The 17,877-nt window shown below is 46.1% G+C and overlaps 1 protein-coding gene across 4 annotated transcripts in view; it reads left to right on the top strand.

Moving 5' to 3' along the window:
- The first annotated feature begins 4,545 nt into the window (after positions 1-4,545).
- Positions 4,546-17,877, top strand: part of LOC147110926 (interleukin-1 receptor-associated kinase-like 2) — a 77,836-nt gene continuing 64,504 nt past the window's right edge. For 2 of the 4 annotated variants that reach the window (XM_086001340.1, XM_086001337.1), the window contains exon 1: positions 4,658-6,199. In XM_086001340.1, the coding sequence (XP_085857466.1) occupies positions 6,100-6,199 (100 nt within the window). In that variant the 5' untranslated portion in view covers positions 4,658-6,099. Of the gene's footprint in view, positions 6,200-17,877 lie in introns of all 4 variants that reach the window. The other 2 variants (XM_086001338.1, XM_086001339.1) reach the window with 2 other exon arrangements.

The following is a 17,877-nucleotide window of genomic DNA, read 5'->3' as shown; positions in this document are numbered from 1 at the left end:
TCCAAATCAAAGGTGTTGCCATGGGTACCCGCATGGGTCCTAGCTATGCCTGCCTTTTCGTGGGCTATGTGGAACAATCTTTGTTCCAGTCCTACTCGGGTCCCCTCCCTCACCTCTTTTTCCGATACATTGATGACTGTGTCGGTGCCGTTTCCTGCTCTCGCCCCGAACTTGACAATTTCATTCACTTTGCCTCCAATTTCCACCCTTCCCTCACCTTCACATGGTCCATCTCTGACTCTTCCCTTCCCTTGCTTGACTTCTCCGTCTCCATCTCTGGGGATCGGTTATCGACCAATATTCACTACAAGCCCACTGACTCCCACAGCTACCTGGACTACACTTCCTCCCACCCCGCCTCCTGTAAGGACTCTATTCCATTCTCCCAGTTTCTCCATCTCCGCCGTATCTGCTCCGACGATGCCACCTTCCACACCAGTGCTTCAGACATGTCTTCCTTTTTCCGCAACCGAGGATTCCCCTCTACCGTGGTTGACATTGCCCTCGACCATGTCAGTTCTATCTCCCGCACTTCTGCCCTCACCCCTGCCCCTCCCTCCTGGAACCACGATAGGGTTCCCCTTGTCCTCACCTTTCACCCCACCAGCCTCCACATTCAACGGATCATCCTCCGCCATTTCTGCTACCTCCAAAGTGATCCCACCACCAAACGTATCTTCCCCTCCCCTCCCCTTTCAGCATTCCGTAGGGACTGCTCCCTCCGAGACACCCTAGTCCACTCCTCTATCACCCCAAACAGCCCTTCCCCTTCGCCCGGCACCTTCCTGTGCAAGCAGAGGAGATGTAACACCTGCCCCTATACCTCCCCCCTTCCCACTGTCCAGGGCCCCAAACACCCCTTCCAGGTGAAACAGCGATTTACTTGTACTTCTCGCAATCTAGTATACTGTATTCGCTGCTCACGATGTGGATTCCTCTACATTGGGGAGACCAAACGCAGATTGGGTGACCGCTTTGCGGAACACCTCCGTTCAGTCCGTAAGGGTGACCCCGAGCTTCCGGTCGCCTGTCACTTTAAGTCTCCGCCCCATTCCCACTCAGACCTCACGATCCTCGGCCTCTTGCATTGTTCCACTGAAGCTCAACGTAAACTCGAGGAACAGCACCTCATCTTCCGATTAGGCACTCTGCAGCCTTCCGGACTCAATATCGAGTTCAACAATTTCAGATCAGAACCTCGGCCCCTATTACATTTTTTCTTATAATTTTTCCACTTCTTTCCCCCCCCCTTTCCTTTTGTTTCTCTCTCACACCTGGCAGCTATCTTTTGCCCTGCCAATACACTTCACACCTAATCTCAGCCTATTACCATCTCGTCTAGCTTCGAATACCTTTTATTGTCTCTTTTACTACTTTTGTTTCTTTTACTTCTTTTGTCCGATCGCAGCCCTGCCTTCAAACTATTTTCTTTTCTTTCCAGTTTTGAAGAAGGGTTCGACCCGAAACGCCAACTCAAATTTCTCTCCACGGATGTTGCCTGACCTGCTGAGTTTTTCCAGCATATTCTGTTGTTATTTCGGATTTCCAACATCTGCAGTATTTTGCTACAGCACTGTGGGAGTACCCTCACCACACGGACTGCAGTGGTTCAAGAAGGTGGCTCACCGCCATCTTCCTCAGGGGCAATTAGGGATGGGCAATAAATGCTGGCCTTGCTAGCCACGCCCACATCCCAGGAATGAATATTTAAAAAAAACAATTATTTGCATGAGCAGTCCTTGGCGTCTCTTTTCTACAGCTTATCACAACTTCATAACCTGCCCAATCTTCATAAGAAACCTATGGAATGAACTAATACAACTTGTTCCCATCATACTAAAAGAAAGACTTGCATTTTTATAGAGCCTTTCACAAAACTCAGGATGTCGTAAAGCACTATACCGCTAATTAAGTACTTTTGAAGTGCAGTTACTGTTGTAATGTAAGAAACATGGCAGCCAATTTGCACACAGCAAGGTCCCACAAACTGCAATGTGATAATGACCAGATAATCTGTTTTAGTGATGTTGGTTGAAGGATAAATATTGGCCAGGACACCAGGGAGAACTCCCCTGCTTTTCTTTGAAATAGTGCCACGGGATCTTTTATGTGAGACTGAGATAGCTCTGCAAAAGCATCAAAGCAAAGTAAACAAATATACTGCAAAATAGATCAAGAGGAAAAGGATTAAAAGGGAGATTTAAAAATAAGATTCACAGAGGTTATAGGGCAAAGAGAGAGGGTGACTTTGAGCCTCGGTGTTGACTGTGGTCCTGTAGCAGAGTTCTGGGTTTGAATCGAGCTCAGGGTGATGTAATGAAAGTCTCTCTTTTGTGGCTGGCTGTAAGAAGCTTCCTGGGCCCATTAAATATTGGAAAGATCCAGTCTGATATTGTTAACGGTTCTCTCCTCAGGTACTGTCCTCCTCTCCTTCAAATCTGCCGTCATCACCCCTCATCGCAAAAAAAACAACCCTTGACCCCTCCGTCCTTGCAAACTACCGCCCCATATCCAACCTCCCATTCCTCTCCAAAGCCCTTGAACGTGTTGTCGCCTCCCAAATCCGTGCCCATCTTTCCTGGAACTCCACGTTTGAATCCCTCCAATCAGGTTTCCGTCCCTGCCACAGTACCAAAGCGGCTCTCATCAAAGTCACAAATGACATTGTTTGTGACTGTGACAAAGGTAAACTAGCCCTCCTCGTCCACCTCAACCTGTCTGCAGCCTTTGACACGATTGACCACTCCATCCTCCTCCAACATCTCTCCATCGTCGTCCAACTGGGTGAGACTGCACTCGCCTGGTTCTATTCTTATCTATCTAATCGTAGCCAGAGAATCTCCTGCAATGTCTTCTCTTCCCGCTCCCACATTGTTACCTCTAGTGTCCCCAAGGATCTATCCTTGGCCCTCTTTTATTTCTCATCTACATGCTGTCCCTTGGCGACATCATCCAAAAAACAGTCAGTTTCCACATGTACGCTGACGACACCCAGTTCTACCTCACTACCACTTCTCTCGACCCCTGCACGTCTCTAAATTGTCAGATTACTTGTCTAACATCCAGTATTGGATGAGCAGAAATTTTCTCCAATAAATATTGGGAAGCCCGAAGCCAGTGACAAACTCTGTTCCCTAGCCACTGACTTCATCCCTCTCCCTTACATCTGTCTGAGGCTGAACCAGGCTGTTCGCAACCTTGGTGTCATATTTGACCCTGAAATGAGCTTCTGACCACATATCCGTGCCATAACTAAGGCTGCCTATTTCCATCTCTATAACATCGCCCGTTTCCGCCCCGCCTCAGCTCATCCATGCCTTTGTTACCTCTAGACTTGACTGTTCCAATGCACTCCTGGATGGCCTCCCATGTTCTACCCTATATAAACCTGAGGTGATCAATAACCCATTCACCCATCACACCTGTGCTTGCTGATTTTAAAATTCTCATCCTTGTTTTCAAATCCCTCCATAGCCTCGCCCCTCCCTAGCTCTGTAATCTCCTCCAGCCCCACAACCCTCTCCCCCCACCGCCCGAGATATCTGCGCTCCTTTAATTCTGGCCTCTTTAGCATCCCTGATTTTAATCGCTCAATCATTGGTGGCCAGTACCTTCAGCTGCCTAGGCCCTAAAGCTCTGGAATTCCCTCCCTAAACCTCTCCGCCTCTCTAACTCTCTTTCCTCCTTTAAGATGCTCCTTAAAACCAAGCATCTGCCCTAATATCGCCTTATGTGGCTCGGTGTCAAATTTTTGATAATGTTCCTGTGCAACGCCTTGGGACGTTTTACTATAGTAAAGGCGCTATATAAATACAAGCTGTTGTTGTCTACAAGTGGGGTATATTTTCCAGGCTGCAGAATTCAGGCACGGAGATTGCTGGGACTGGTAGCGTCAGGTACCACTGTGATCCCCTCCCCCCCATATGGTTGAATAGTGTGCTGGCGCTCGTTGGACTCACACATGGTCACTTTAATGCAGCACTGGGTGGATTCCGTTACGGCCAACTTGAGTCAGTTTGTGAGATGAAGTGGGAAGCACTGAGGTGGTTTGGAATTTTTTTTAAATTCCAGAATCAATGTTGAGGACTCCCAGGCCAGTCCTTCCCGACTGTGTCGCCACCCCTGGTAGGTCTGTCCTGCCGGTGAGACAGGACATACCCATGGTGATGGAGCAGTTTGGGACATTGGCTGGAAAGGTATCTGTGAGTATGACTATGTCAGGCTGTTGCTTGCCTAGTCTGTGGGACAGCTCTCCCAATGTTGGCACAAGTCCCCAGATGTTGGTGAGGAGAACAGGGTAGACTGGGCTGGGTGTGCCTTTGCCGTGTCCGAGGTTCGTCCGGTTTCATTCTTATTATGTTTCATAGCGGTTAGTTACAACTGAGTGTATGGCTAGGCCATTGCTCCGGGTTTCCTCCGGGTGCTCCGGTTTCCTCCCACAGTCCAAAGATGTGCGGGTTAGGTTGATTGGCTATGATAAATTGACCCTTAGTGTTAGGGGGATTAAATACGGGGATCGGGTGGGATATGTGTTGGTGTAGGGGTTACGGGGATCGGGTGGGATATGTGTCGGTGCAGGCTCGATGGGCCGAAATGGCCTCTATCTGCACTGTGGGGTTTCTGTGATTGCTGTGGGTCTGGAGTCACATATAGGCCAGACCAGGTAATACTAAAGGGCATTAGTGAACCAGATAGTTTCATTACTGATACTGATGCTAGCATTGTTATTTAATTAACTGAATTTAAATTCCCCAGCTGCCATGGTGGGATTTGAACTCACGTCTCTCTCTGGATTATTAGTCCAGTAACATGACCACTATGCTACCATTGCAGAAATGAGGTTAATTACCTGCGGTGTGGGACATGGTTAAAACCCCAACACTGACTTTCTGATTACAGAATGGGAAACCCAGGACTGAACCGCACTAGTCAGTGGCACAACTTTCACAGTTCCTGAAAGATGAGAATCATCATAGCAAACGGCGCTTAGGAAAATGTTAGCTATAATTTAGAACTATTTAACTCCTCGCTGTGTGTAGTGGTGAATTGTAAAGCCTGTCAGTTCTAAGTCAGGTGATCCTGGCTAAATATAAGTTGCTATTAGTGATATCATACAAAAGCTTTGCGTGCTCGTATGGAAGGCCTCGCTCCACTATTTTAACCGAGGCATTATTTTAAGTGGGTTAAAATGGTTGAGAGAGGAATTTATACGTTCGTATGACATTTATTTTAACCAGGTTAACACCTCCCTTCAAATAATGGAGAGGAACGTGCATTGCTTCTATAACTGACGAGTTATTATTTTTAACTTGATAAGAACTTAAGTCCCACACCATCCTGCTCAGCAGAAATGGCGAGGGTGGGGTGTAAAGGGCGGTGGGGGTGTACCATGCCTTTTACACCTCCTCCTGCTATCAGCTCGGAATGTGCCCGAGGAGCGGCTTCGGAAAGCCCAAAGTCCAGTATTGTCGGCGCGGTCACTGCGCCATATACAGACACAGATGGTCGCGGTCATCGCAAAAAACAACCAGTCGGATTATTCACCCCACATCGCAACAACCAGTCGGATTATTCGCCCCACATCGCAACAACCAGTCGGATTATTCCCCCCACCTCCCAACGCAACAAACAACCAGTCGGATTATTCCTCCATCACCCCACATCGCAACAACCAGTCGGATTATTCCTCCATCACCCCACATCGCAACAAACAACCAGCCGGATTATTCACCCCACATCGCAACAAACAGCCAGCCGGATTATTTCCCCACCTCCCAACGCAAAAAACAACCAGTCGGATTATTCGCTGAGACCCTCGATACATTTGTCACAAATAATGACAATTAGTTTCAATGTAATGGAAAAGTAACTATGAATGAATTCAAGCCCCGCTCACTACGAGACGGCAGCCTTCCACCTCAACTTCCCCATTTCCGATACGTGACGCGCGTAACACACACACACACAAATTCCACCGGAATATTGCTTCAGTTCAGAATTACTGAAGGAAAGTTTGGCCATTCGGCCGGGCTCTCCGTCTTGTAGCAGGACGAGTTGATTTGGGGGAGCGGGAAAATTAGATAAATACCAAAAATAACAATGACTTCTCAGTACTTTGTGTATGACGTCCCTGCCAAGATTATGGAAGAGTTTTGTTTGGTGATGGACACCCTGGCGCCCCCGTTGTGGACTCGGTTTGGTGAGTAAGTTTGGTGTTTGTGTGTTCTGACTGCGGGTCTGTTTCAAAGACCAATTGTTGATTACACTGAGCGCGGGATTGGGGACACACCTTGGATCGCCAGTGAATCGCTTGCCAGTTTCAGAAAGGAGGGGATGGGGGTTCCTGGTCACTTCTCCCCTGCTTTTCCGGACCCACCCAAAGCGTTAGATGAGTTTCAAACTGGACTGTCTGAACCAATATGTCACGGATTCTGTTCCGTTTGTGGAGGGAGTAGGCTTAACAAGATCAGCTTGTTATTTTCGCCATGGCCAGAATCGCCTGACTGAGTCAAATTCCACTCAAAGTGACTGTGATTGTGGGATTTTCACCAGTGTATTGGGGGGGGGGGTCTCGTGTTCCGCAGCTGCGTCCATTTTTCTGAGGCAAATGGTGGACAGGAAATACTCGGGTGATTCACATGTATGTCATTGTACCTTGCGTTCATAAGCAAGTGGGACGCGATTGGGAAAGCAGCATATGATGAAGAATGTTGCTCCTTGCATTACTCATTATTCCTGAGGATATTGCATCTTTTTTAATATACTGATTTAATTTTCTTCTACTTATTAAATGGCTGGACCAGTACATCTTCAACGTTTCTGCTCCATTCTGCCCCAGGTTCAATGACACAAAAATCCCGTTACATCTAACATTCCACCCACCCAAATGCTTGAAACCGGGTCTACGTCTACAACAACGATTTGCATTAATATAGTGCCTTTAACGTAGTAAAACGTCCCAAGGCATTTCACAGGAGCGTAATCAGACAAACTGACGAGCCACATACTGTTATTAGGACAGGTGATCAAAAGCTTGGTCAAGGACATAGGGGTGAGGAACTTAACGTCATTAATATAAGTAGAGAAAAAGTACTAGAGAAACTAATTGGAGTAACAGCCGCCAAAGCCCCTGGACCTGATGGCCTACATCCTAGGGTTCTAAAAGAGGTGGCTGAAGAGATAGTGGATGCATTGGTTTTGATCTTCCAAAATTCTCTAGATTCTAGAATGGTCCCAGGAATACCAATGCCCAAGGCATTGACAACTTGGGCACGGTTGGTATGCTGTTGGTGACTTTTGATGAGTTATTAATTTGCTGAAGATACATTGCCACTCGTGGTATAAATGGAGTGCCAGGAGTGTGCACGAGCGATAGATAGCACCACGAGATACTGAACCAATAACATGAAGTTATGAATGGACTGCAGATATCAGCTCTCATTGGTCTTGGTGTCATCCCACTGTAAAGTTACCAAATGTGAAACTTAAGTAAAAGCGTCAAGAGGTCTAGGTGATGTCATAAACTGTGTCTTAAGCAATATTGTTTTTGTGCATTCATGCCATTTTATACTGTGAAATTCATGGGAGTGGTTATTCTGCATATTGGGCTCTGTTTATTTTTGCCACCAACAGCTAACATTGTGGACACCAGCAGGCCTGCTGGATCTCCCATACGTACCAGGATTATCTCACAGGTGATTGTCACTTTTCCTCAGGGTCATAATCTTAAGTATTACGAGCTGTGCTGGCACTTCTGGGACTCTTTTGCTTTATGCCACTTATCTGTCTTTTTACTACAGTTCCTGCGCACTTTGGGGTCCCAGGAATAATTGCAACAGAGTGAAAGATTTCATTTTACTGTAATTGAAAGTACCTTTTAAAGATATGCCACGATAGTCCAGATCAATGTCTAATCTTCTCCTTGAACACACAAAGGAAACCCTCATTGTCATAGACATTGTATCAATTGACTCTTATCTGATGGTCATGCGACCAATATGCCACTTTGAAGAAGTGACGCACTGCCAGTAAGCTGGAAACCTGACATGACATTTTAAAGTAACAGTACCTTCAGATACCTTTGCGCTATAGAAATCACCATCATCAACCCTGTGTATTCAGAAAAAAAGGAATCAAGCATTTTCACTTACCCTGTCTTTCGTCCTTTGCCCCCGAATTTCTGTTTTCTTTTCTCGCCAATGTTCACCCCCTGCCTCAAAGTCTCTGGCCTAGAAAGGAGGGTGGGGAGGGGAGGGGAGGGGAATATGTGGAATAACAGGCAGGGAGGGTTACTGCTCCTGTTCACTATCCTATGTCCTCATCTGGAAACTGCCTGTGTGTGGACATTTCAGTGAGAAAAGGATCCAGTTCAGCTTTGATGTTTTTTTAATTTGTTCTGGGATGTGGGCGTCGCTGGCAAGGCCAGCATTTATTGCCATCCTTAACTGCCCTTGAGAAGGTGGTGGTGAGCTGCTGCCTTGAACCGCTGCAGTCATTGTGGAGAAGGTACTCCCACAGTGCTGTTAGGGTTAGAGTTCCAGGTTTTGACCCAGCAACAATGGAGGAACGGCGACATATTTCCAAGTCAGGATGGTGTGTGATTTGGAGGCGGTGGTGTTCCCATGCACCTGCTGCTCTTGTCCTTCTAGGTGGCAGAGGTCACGGGTTTGGGAGGTGCTGCCGAAGAAGCCTTGGCAAGTTGCTGCAGTGCATCTTGTAGATGATGCACACTGCAGCCACGGTGTGCCGGTGGTGGAGGGAGTGAATGGTTAAGGTGCTGGATGGGGTGCCAATCAAGCGGACTGCTTTGTCCTGGATGGTATTGAGCTTTAGTAGTTGTTGGAGCTGCACTAATCCAGGCAAGTGGCCAGTATTCCATCACACTCCTTATTTGTGCCTTGTAGATGGTGGAAAGGCTTTGGGGAGTCAGAAGGTGAGACACTCGCTGCAGAATACCCAGCCTCTCACCTGCTCTTGTTACCACAGTATTTATGTGGCTGGTCCAGTTAAGTTTCTGGTCATTGGTGACCCCCAGGATGTTGATGTTGGGGGATTTGGCGATGGAAATGCCATTCAATGTCAAAGGGTGGTGGCTAGACTCTCGCTTGTTGGAGACAGTCATTGCCTGGCACTTGTGTGTTGTCAATGTTACTTGCCACTTATCAACCCAAGCCTGAATGTTGTCCAGGTCTTGCTGCATACGGGCATGGACTGCTTCACTATCTGAGGAGTTGCGAATGGAACTGAATACTCTGCAGTCATCAACGAACATCCGATCTTTTGATGGAAAGAAGGTCATTGTGAAGCAGCTGAAGATGGTTGGGCCTAGGACACTGCCCTGAGGAACTCCTGCAGCGATGTCCTGGGGCTGAGATGATTGACCTCCAACAACCACAACCATCTTCCTTTGTGCTAGGTATGACTTCAGCCAGTGGAGAGTTTTCCCCGATTCCCATTGACTTCAATTTTACTAGGGCTCCTTGATGCCAGACTCGGTCAAATGCTGCCTTGATGTCAAGGGCAGTCACTTTCACCTCACCTCTGGAATTCAGCTCTTTTGTCCATGTTTGGACATGGTATTGCGATCTGGAGCCGAGTGGTCCTGGCGGAACCCAACTTCAGCATTGGTAAGCAGGTTATTGGCGAATAAGTGATGCTTGATAGCACTGTCGACGACACCTTCCATCACTTTGCTGATGATTGAGAGTAGACTGATGGGGCGGTAATTGGCCGGATTGGATTTGTCCTGCTTTTTGTGGACAGGACATACCTGGGCAGTTTTCCACATTGTCGGCTAGATGTTAGTGTTGTAGCTGTACTAGGGTTGCAAAATTCTGGGAATTTTTAAGAGGAAACTTTCCATGGGAATTTTCAGGAATTTATGGGAATTTTGAGTTTTTTTGCACACTGATGGTTTTTGTCTCTGACCCTTATATTATCTTTGTCGTCAAAATAGACATACTGTTCCATACAAATAAAAACAGGCTTTCAAAACTTTATTTAGGTTATAATTTTGAACTTTATTGAACCCCCACAAAAAAGACCCATCTAAAATAAAATAAAAAGAGCGTCAGCTTATTTCGCCTGTAATTTGTCCTTATTTTGTCCCTTTGAGTCTTCTACTCATGAGTCTTCTGAGTCTTCTACTCCTCATTGCTCCTCCTGATTCTCTGACTCTGGCTCTGACGTGTCCATTTCCTCCTCTGTGTCAGTGTCTAGCTGTGTGGTGGATACTTCTGTATCTGGCTCAATAAGTTGTAGGTTCGCCCGGATAGCCACCAGTTTCTCCACTCTCTTGTTAGTCAGCCTGTTGCGCACCTTTGTATGCGTATTCCCAAAAAGTGACCAGTTTCGTTCAGAGGCCGCTGATGAAGGTGGGATTTGGAGTATCACCGATGCAATAGGTGACAGGGCCTCAGATGCACAAAGTCCCTTCCACCAGGTATGTGCACTGATATGCTTGCATGATTCCCATATCCCATTCCCATTCCAAAGACCTTGCTTGGTAGAGAACTTTGCCAGACTTCCCAGAACTTTGCCCACATCCAGATTGAGATGGTGTGAGAGGGTAGAAATCACACTGTAAGCGCTGTTGATCTGTTCTCCAGAAAGTATTGGTCTCCCAACATGCTTTGGGTCCAGCATGTATGCTGCAGCATGAATCGGCTTGACACAAAATTCTTGACGCGTCTGTATGAATTGAACAATTGCCTTCTCCTCTGCTTTGAGCAGCAGGGATGTGGGTAGGGCAATGCTGATTTGTTCTTTTAAATCAGTAAAAAGCCAGAGAACATCTGACAAGGCAGCGTCATCTCCTTCAATCTGAGCAATTGCAGATGCTACTGGTGAGAGTAGTTTAAGGCTGCTAACCACTCTCTCCCAAAACACATCATCCAGCAGTATTTTCTTGATGGTGGTTTCCATATCCCCAGACTGGGATATTGCCATTTCTTGCAGCGACTCCTTACCCTCCAGAAGGCTGTTGTACATTATGACAACACCACCCCATCTAGTGTTGTTGGGCAGCTTCAGTGTGGTGTTCTTGTTCTTTGTCATTTGCTTGGAGTTGTAGGTTGCTGCAACTACCTGTTTTCCCCTGACATACTTAACAACTTGCTTGGTTCTCTTGTACAGTGCTTCCATGGTTCTCAAACCCATGATGTCCTTGAGGAGCAGGTTAAGCCCATGAGCTGCGCACCCAATAGACGTAATATGAAGGTAGGCCTCCTCCACTTGAGCCCAAGCAGCCTTCATATTCGCAGCATTGACAGTAACTACTGCAAAGACCTTTTGTGATCCAAGATCATTGGATAAATGCTGCTGCATCTTTGTGGCATTCTTTACATATGGCTTTCTACAGTGTTTGCACATGTACACAGTCTTTCCATCTTTAATGCCTGGGGTAAAATGCTTCCACACATCCGACGGTAAACGTGGCATTGTTCTATGCAGAGAAATAAAGGGCATTCATCTCTGTGTCGAACTGCGGTTGATCAGCACGATTGCAACAGGGTGAGTACATTTTTGCTGATGCTCCATGTGATGGAAGCATGACCTGTACACACACGACGCTACATCACCAAGAGTGTATTATTTTGTATATTTTAAATTGAAGGACAACAGAGTTCAACAAATAACTGGTTTATTTGGTATAAAGTCTGATTTACTTACTGCATCATCACAACATCAGCAGAAAACAAAACGACTTCCCTCAGGACCCCTAACCTGGATCTTAAAAAAACTATAGCAGTCTTACAGATGCCTGCAGGCCAATCACAATTCGATATGCAAATATTACAAATAGAGGGAGCTAATCGCTCATCCACTCATCCAACCAATCAGGACACATTTGTTCACAGTCACACACAAAACTTGTAATTATTAAAACAAGCCAAGTAAGAAGATAAACATATATTGATTAAGAAATTCCTTAATAATTAAGATTCCATCTCTGTTAGTAATTTTAAGAGAGGACCCGTGGGAAAAAAAGAAATACAAAAAAAACAATATTATGCTAGCATGTGCTTTTTTGGGCAAAATTCCCAAGCTAAACTTCCCGTGGAAAATTTCCGGAAATTTACCGGAAACTTTCCACCCCTTTGCAACCCTAAGCTGTGCTGGAACAGCTTGGTTAGAGGTGTGGCTAGTTCTGGAGCACAAGTCTTCAGCACGACAGCCGGGATGTTGTCGGGGCCATTGGCATTTGCTGTATCCAGTGCGCTCAGCCGTTTCCTGATATCATGTGGCATGAATCGAATTGGCTGAAGACTGGCTTCTGTGATGATGGGGACCTCAGGAGGAGGCCAATATGGATCATCCACTTGGGACCTCTGGTTGAAGATGGTTGCCAAAGCTACAGCCTTGTCTTTTGCACTCACACACTGAGCTCCACCATCATTGAGGATGATTCATGAAGCCTCCTCCTTCCGTTAGTTGTTTAATGGTCCACCACCATTCACGACTGAATGTGGCAGGACTGCAGAGCTTTGATCTGATCCGTTGATTGTGGATCGCTTCGCTCTGTCTATAGCATGTTGCTTCCACTTTTTAGCATGCATGTAGTCCTGTGTTGCAGCTTTCCCAGGTTGGCACCTCATTTTTAGGTATGCTCCTGGCATGCTCTTCTACACTCCACATTGAACCAGGGTTAGTCCCCTGGCTTGATGGTAATGGTAGAGTGAGGGATATGTTGGGCCATGAGGTTACAGATTGTGGTGGAGTACAATTCTGCTGCTGCTGATGGCCTACAGCACCTCATGGATGCCTAGTTTTGAGCTGCTAGATCTGTTCTGAATCTATCCCATTTAGCACGGTGGTTGTGCCACACAATGGAGGGTGTCCTCAGTGTGAAGACAGGACTTCATCTCCACAAGGACTGTGCGGTGTGTTATGGACAGATGCATCTGTGACGGGTAGATCGGTGAGGACGAGGTCAAGTAGGTTTTTCGCTCGTGTTGGTTCTTTCACCGCCTGCCGCAGGCTCAGACTGGCAGCAATGTCCTTCAGGACTCGGCCAGCTCGGTCAGTAGTGGTGCTACCGAGCCACTCTTGGTGATGGACATTGAAGTCCCCCACCCAGAGTACATTTTGTGCCCTTGCTACCCTCAGTGCTTCTTCAACATGGAGGAGTACTGATTCATCAGCTGAGGGAAGGCGGTAGGTGGTAATCAACAGGAGGTTTCCTTGCCCATGCTTGACCTGAAACCACGAGACCTCATGGGGTCCGGAGTCAATGTTGAGCACTCCCTCCCGACTGCATACCACTGTGCTGCCACCTCTGGTAGGTCTGTCCTGCCCAGGGATGGTGATGGAGGAGTCTGGGACATTGGCTGAAAGGTGTGATTCTGTGAGTATAACTATGTCAGGCTGTTGCTTGACTAGTCTGTGGGACACTTCTCTCAACTTTGGCACAAGTCCCCAGATGTTAGTGAGGTGGACTTTGCAGGGTCGACTGGGCTGGGTGTGCCATTGTCGTGTCTGAAGCCGGTGCCTAGGTCGACGCCAGGTGGTCCGTTCAGTTTTATTCTCATTATTGTTCTTTGTAGCGGTTTGTTATAACTGAGTGGCCATTTCAGAGGGCTGTTGAGAGTCAACCACATTGCTGTGGGTCTGGAGTCACATATAGGCCAGACCAGGTAAGGACGACAGATTTCCTTCCCTAAAGGGCATTAGTGAACCAGATGGGTTTTTACGATAATCCGATAGTTTCATTACTGATACTAGCATTTTATTCCATTTATTTAATTAGCTGAATTTAAATTCCCCAGTTGCCATGGTGGGATTTGAACTCGCTTCTCTGGATAATTAGTCCAGGCCTCTGGATTACTAGTCCAGTAACATAACCACTATGCTACCGTTCCCGATGGCGCCATTCTGAATTAAGTATGGACACTTGCTATCTAAACTCGTACATGGACAAGGAACCATAGAGTCTCTGCCTTCAAGAGAAATGGGGAGAGGAGAGCTTGAGCCATTTTTTAGACTGATTGGGGAATCCGCTCTATTGTTCGTGCAGTTGAAGGTGAGCTTGGCTGGAACAGTGGAGGTCAAAAATGGAAAGAACAGAGTGGTACGGGTTGCAGAAATTGAAGTAACGCGTCTTGGGGTGATCAGGATCATACACACTTAGAATAGTGTGTACAGTTCTAGTCTCTATATTAAAAAAGGGTATTGAGGTTCTGGAGTAGGTGCAAAAAAGATTTACAAAGATGATACCAGAGCTTTTAACTATCAGGAAAGACTGAACAGGCTGGGGCTCTTCTCTCAAAGAGAAGGCTCGGGGGGTGACCTGCTACATGTCTTTAAAACTATGAAGAGATTTGATAAGGCAGATGTAGGGGAGTTCAAAACTAGGGCCATAAATATAAGATAGTCACTAGTAAATCCAATAAGGAATTCAGGAGAAACTTCTTTACTCAGAGAGTGGTTAGAATGTGGAACTTGCTACATCCTCAGAACCTGAAAGCTGCAACATAAATGCTCGTTTATTCTTTTTCCCTAAAAGAAAAGGTTTGCCAAACATTTTTTCAAGACTATGCCCCCTTTAAATAAAACATCTAAATCAAAATCCTGTCTGAAATGGCCATTGCAGTATTGTATTCAGGAGGGTTTTTACTGCAAATGTACCAGAATGTCAGTGGGTGAATCCTATTGCTTGTTGCACACGTTTACAAAACCTCAGGGACCCTGTATTAAAGTAATGAAGTGGTTATCGACTGTTATCTTATTGTTCAACTCTGCTTCGAGAAACGGAAGTTATTTTCAAGCCACAAAGATGCTGATGGAAGGAAGTTGTAAGGGGTTTTCTCCAATACTGGTCCCCCGTTACACACAGTTCTTGGACGTCAGGATTTAGAAGAACAAAATACACATGGCACAGGGTTTTGGCTCAACCTTTGATTCGTTCGTTTATTGAACACACACACACGATTACTTCCCTAGTATAAATCCCTACGATTTATATCAGGCTAACAACCCCAAAATACAAGGACGATAGCAAAATACTGCAGATGTTGGAAATCCGAAATAACAACAGAAAATGCTGGAAAAACTCAGCAAGTCAGGCAACATCCGTGGAGAGAAATTTGAGTTGACGTTTCGGGTTTGACCCTTCTTCAAAACTGGAGAGAAAAGGAACTAGATCGAAGGCAGGGCTGCGATCGGACAAAAGAATAAAAGAACCAAAAGAAGTAAAAGAGATTAGAAGCTAGACGAGATGGTAATAGGCTGTGATTAGGTGTAAAGTGTACTGGCAGGGCAAAAGATAGCTGCCAGGTGTGAGAGAGAAACAAAAGGAAAGGGGGGGGGGAAAGGAAAGGAGTGGAAAAATATAAGTGATATAAAAATATAACCTCGGCCCCTATTTCATTTTCACTTATATTTTTCCACTTCTTTCCCCCCCCCCCCCTTTCCTTTTGTTTCTCTCTCACACCTGGCAGCTATCTTTTGCCCTGCCAGTACACTTTACACCTAATCACAGCCTATTACCATCTCGTCTAGCTTCTAATCTCTTTTACTTCTTTTGGTTCTTTTATTCTTTTGTCCGATCGCAGCCCTGCCTTCGATCTAGTTCCTTTTCTCTCCAGTTTTGAAGAAGGGTCAAACCCGAAACGTCAACTCAAATTTCTCTCCACGGATGTTGCCTGACTTGCTGAGTTTTTCCAGCATTTTCTGTTGTTATTCCCAAAATACAAGGGTCATTTGCATCGACACAATATGACACAGTTAAACCTGTCCGCGATTTGACTGTTCCATATAAAGTTACCCAGACTCGATCTCAAAGCCCTTATTGTGATCTGACTGAAACTCACAAACTTACTCAGACTCGATCATAAAAGCCCCCTCTATGATTTGGCTGAAACATACAATCACCACTCCCGATCGGCTGTCTCTTGGAGTTGATTGTAGGCCCGAATCTTTCTGTTCGCTGTTCTGCCGTCGGCTTCCCACGCCACTGTCTTTGAAGTGATCTTACTTTAAACCAAAACCAACTTGCAGTATTTCCTGGCCTCCTCTGAGCATGCGATGGCCATATCAAAATGTGTGAATTGTCTCTAGCAGAGAACTCTTGATGGCTAATGTCCCTCGTATTGTTCATTGCTTTGAGATATCTTTCTGACAATGCAGTCCTCCCAAAGTGACTCCATATGCAAGGTTGTTGGTTTGTGTTAGCATTCGTATTCAAAAGGTTCAAGGCCTGGCCCATTGTCTAGGCCTGCACTGAAACTGGTTATTCGGGGGCCATGGTCTAAGGTGGACAATGTAACCCCTTTAAGATACATGAATATGCAAATGTGCTTGACTAATCTACTGGAATTTTTTGAGGATGTAACTGGTAGAATAGATAAGGGAGAACCAGTGGATGTGGTGTATTTGGACTTTCAGAAGGCTTTTGATAAGGTCCCGCATAAGAGATTAGCATGTAAAGTTAAGGCACATGGGATTGGGGGCAAGGTATTGACTTGGATAGAGAACTGGTTGGCAGACAGGAAGCAAAGAGTTGGAATAAACGGGTCTTTCTCCGAGTGGCAGGCAGTGACTAGTGGGGTACCGCAGGGATCGGTCCTAGGACCCCAGCTATTCACAATATATATTAATGATCTAGACGAGGGAACTAGATGTAATATCTCCAAGTTTGCAGACGACACAAAGCTGGGTGGACGTGTGTGCTGTGAGGAGGATGCCGAGAAACTCCAGTATGATTTGGACAGGTTGGGTGATTGGGCAGATGCAGTATAATGTGGATAAATGCGAGGTTATCCACTTTGGTGGCAAAAACAGGAAGGCAGATGATTATCTGGCAATAGATTGGGAGAAGGGGAAGTGCAACGAGACCTGGGTGTCCTTGTGCACCAGTCGCTGAAGGTAAGCATGCAGGTGCAGCAGGCGGTTAAGAAGGCAAATGGTATGTTGGCCTTCATAGCGAGAGGGTTCGAGTACAGGAACAAGGATGTCTTGCTGCAGTTGTACAAGGCCTTGGTGAGACCACACCTTGAGTATTGTGTGCAGTTTTGGTCACCTTATCTGAGGAAGGATGTTCTTGCCATGAAGATTCACCAGACTGATACCTGGGATGGCAGGAATGACGTATGAGGAGAGATTGGGTCGATTGGGCTTATACTCGCTGGAGTTTAGAGGAATGAGAGGGGATCTCATTGAAACTTATAAAATTCTAACAGGACTAGACAGACTAGATGCAGGAAGGATGTTCCCGATGGCCGGGGAGTCCAGAACCAGGGGGTCACAGTCTAAGGATAAGGGGTAAGCCATTTAGGACAGAGATGAGGAGGAATTTCTTCATCCAGAGAGTGGTGAACCTATGGAATTCTCTACCACAGAAGGCAGTTGAGGCCAATTCATTAAATATATTCAAGAAGGAATTAGATATATTTCTTAAGGCTAAAGGGATCAAGGGATATGGGGAGACGACAGGGTACTGAGTTTGGATGATCAGCCATGATCTCATTGAATGGCGGAGCAGGCTCGAGGGGCCGAATGGCCTACTCCTGCTCCTACCTTCTATGTTTCTTGTATCTTCCCTAGACCGAAAACTTTCGTATGGCAATTCGGCCGCAATGTCTGAATTAACCCTTTTATTGCCCAGCTCTTTTTGCGGGCTGTGCACTTCTGGGTTTTTATATTTCATAGTCCAATATTTTGCCGTTGGGGAGGAGGAATCGATCCTACAAAGTGTTGTGGGTTAATATTTTTGACCTCAATCTTACGCACATCACTGTCGGACGTGATAATGTAGATGTCGGCAGTCTTGGAATGTGAGCTCAGAACTTGATGACGCCTGTAGCAAATCAATAAGCCTTAAGCAAGGCTTGAGGCTAGATTGTTAAAAGAAGCTCCCCTCTCCAGAGAAAGAGTGAGAGA

Source organism: Somniosus microcephalus, chromosome 11, assembly GCF_052327205.1.
Source record: "Somniosus microcephalus isolate GS21.2 chromosome 11, FLI_Smic_1.0, whole genome shotgun sequence".
In the NCBI taxonomy this organism is placed as follows: domain Eukaryota; kingdom Metazoa; phylum Chordata; class Chondrichthyes; order Squaliformes; family Somniosidae; genus Somniosus; species Somniosus microcephalus.
This window is presented reverse-complemented; position numbering and strand designations above follow the sequence as displayed.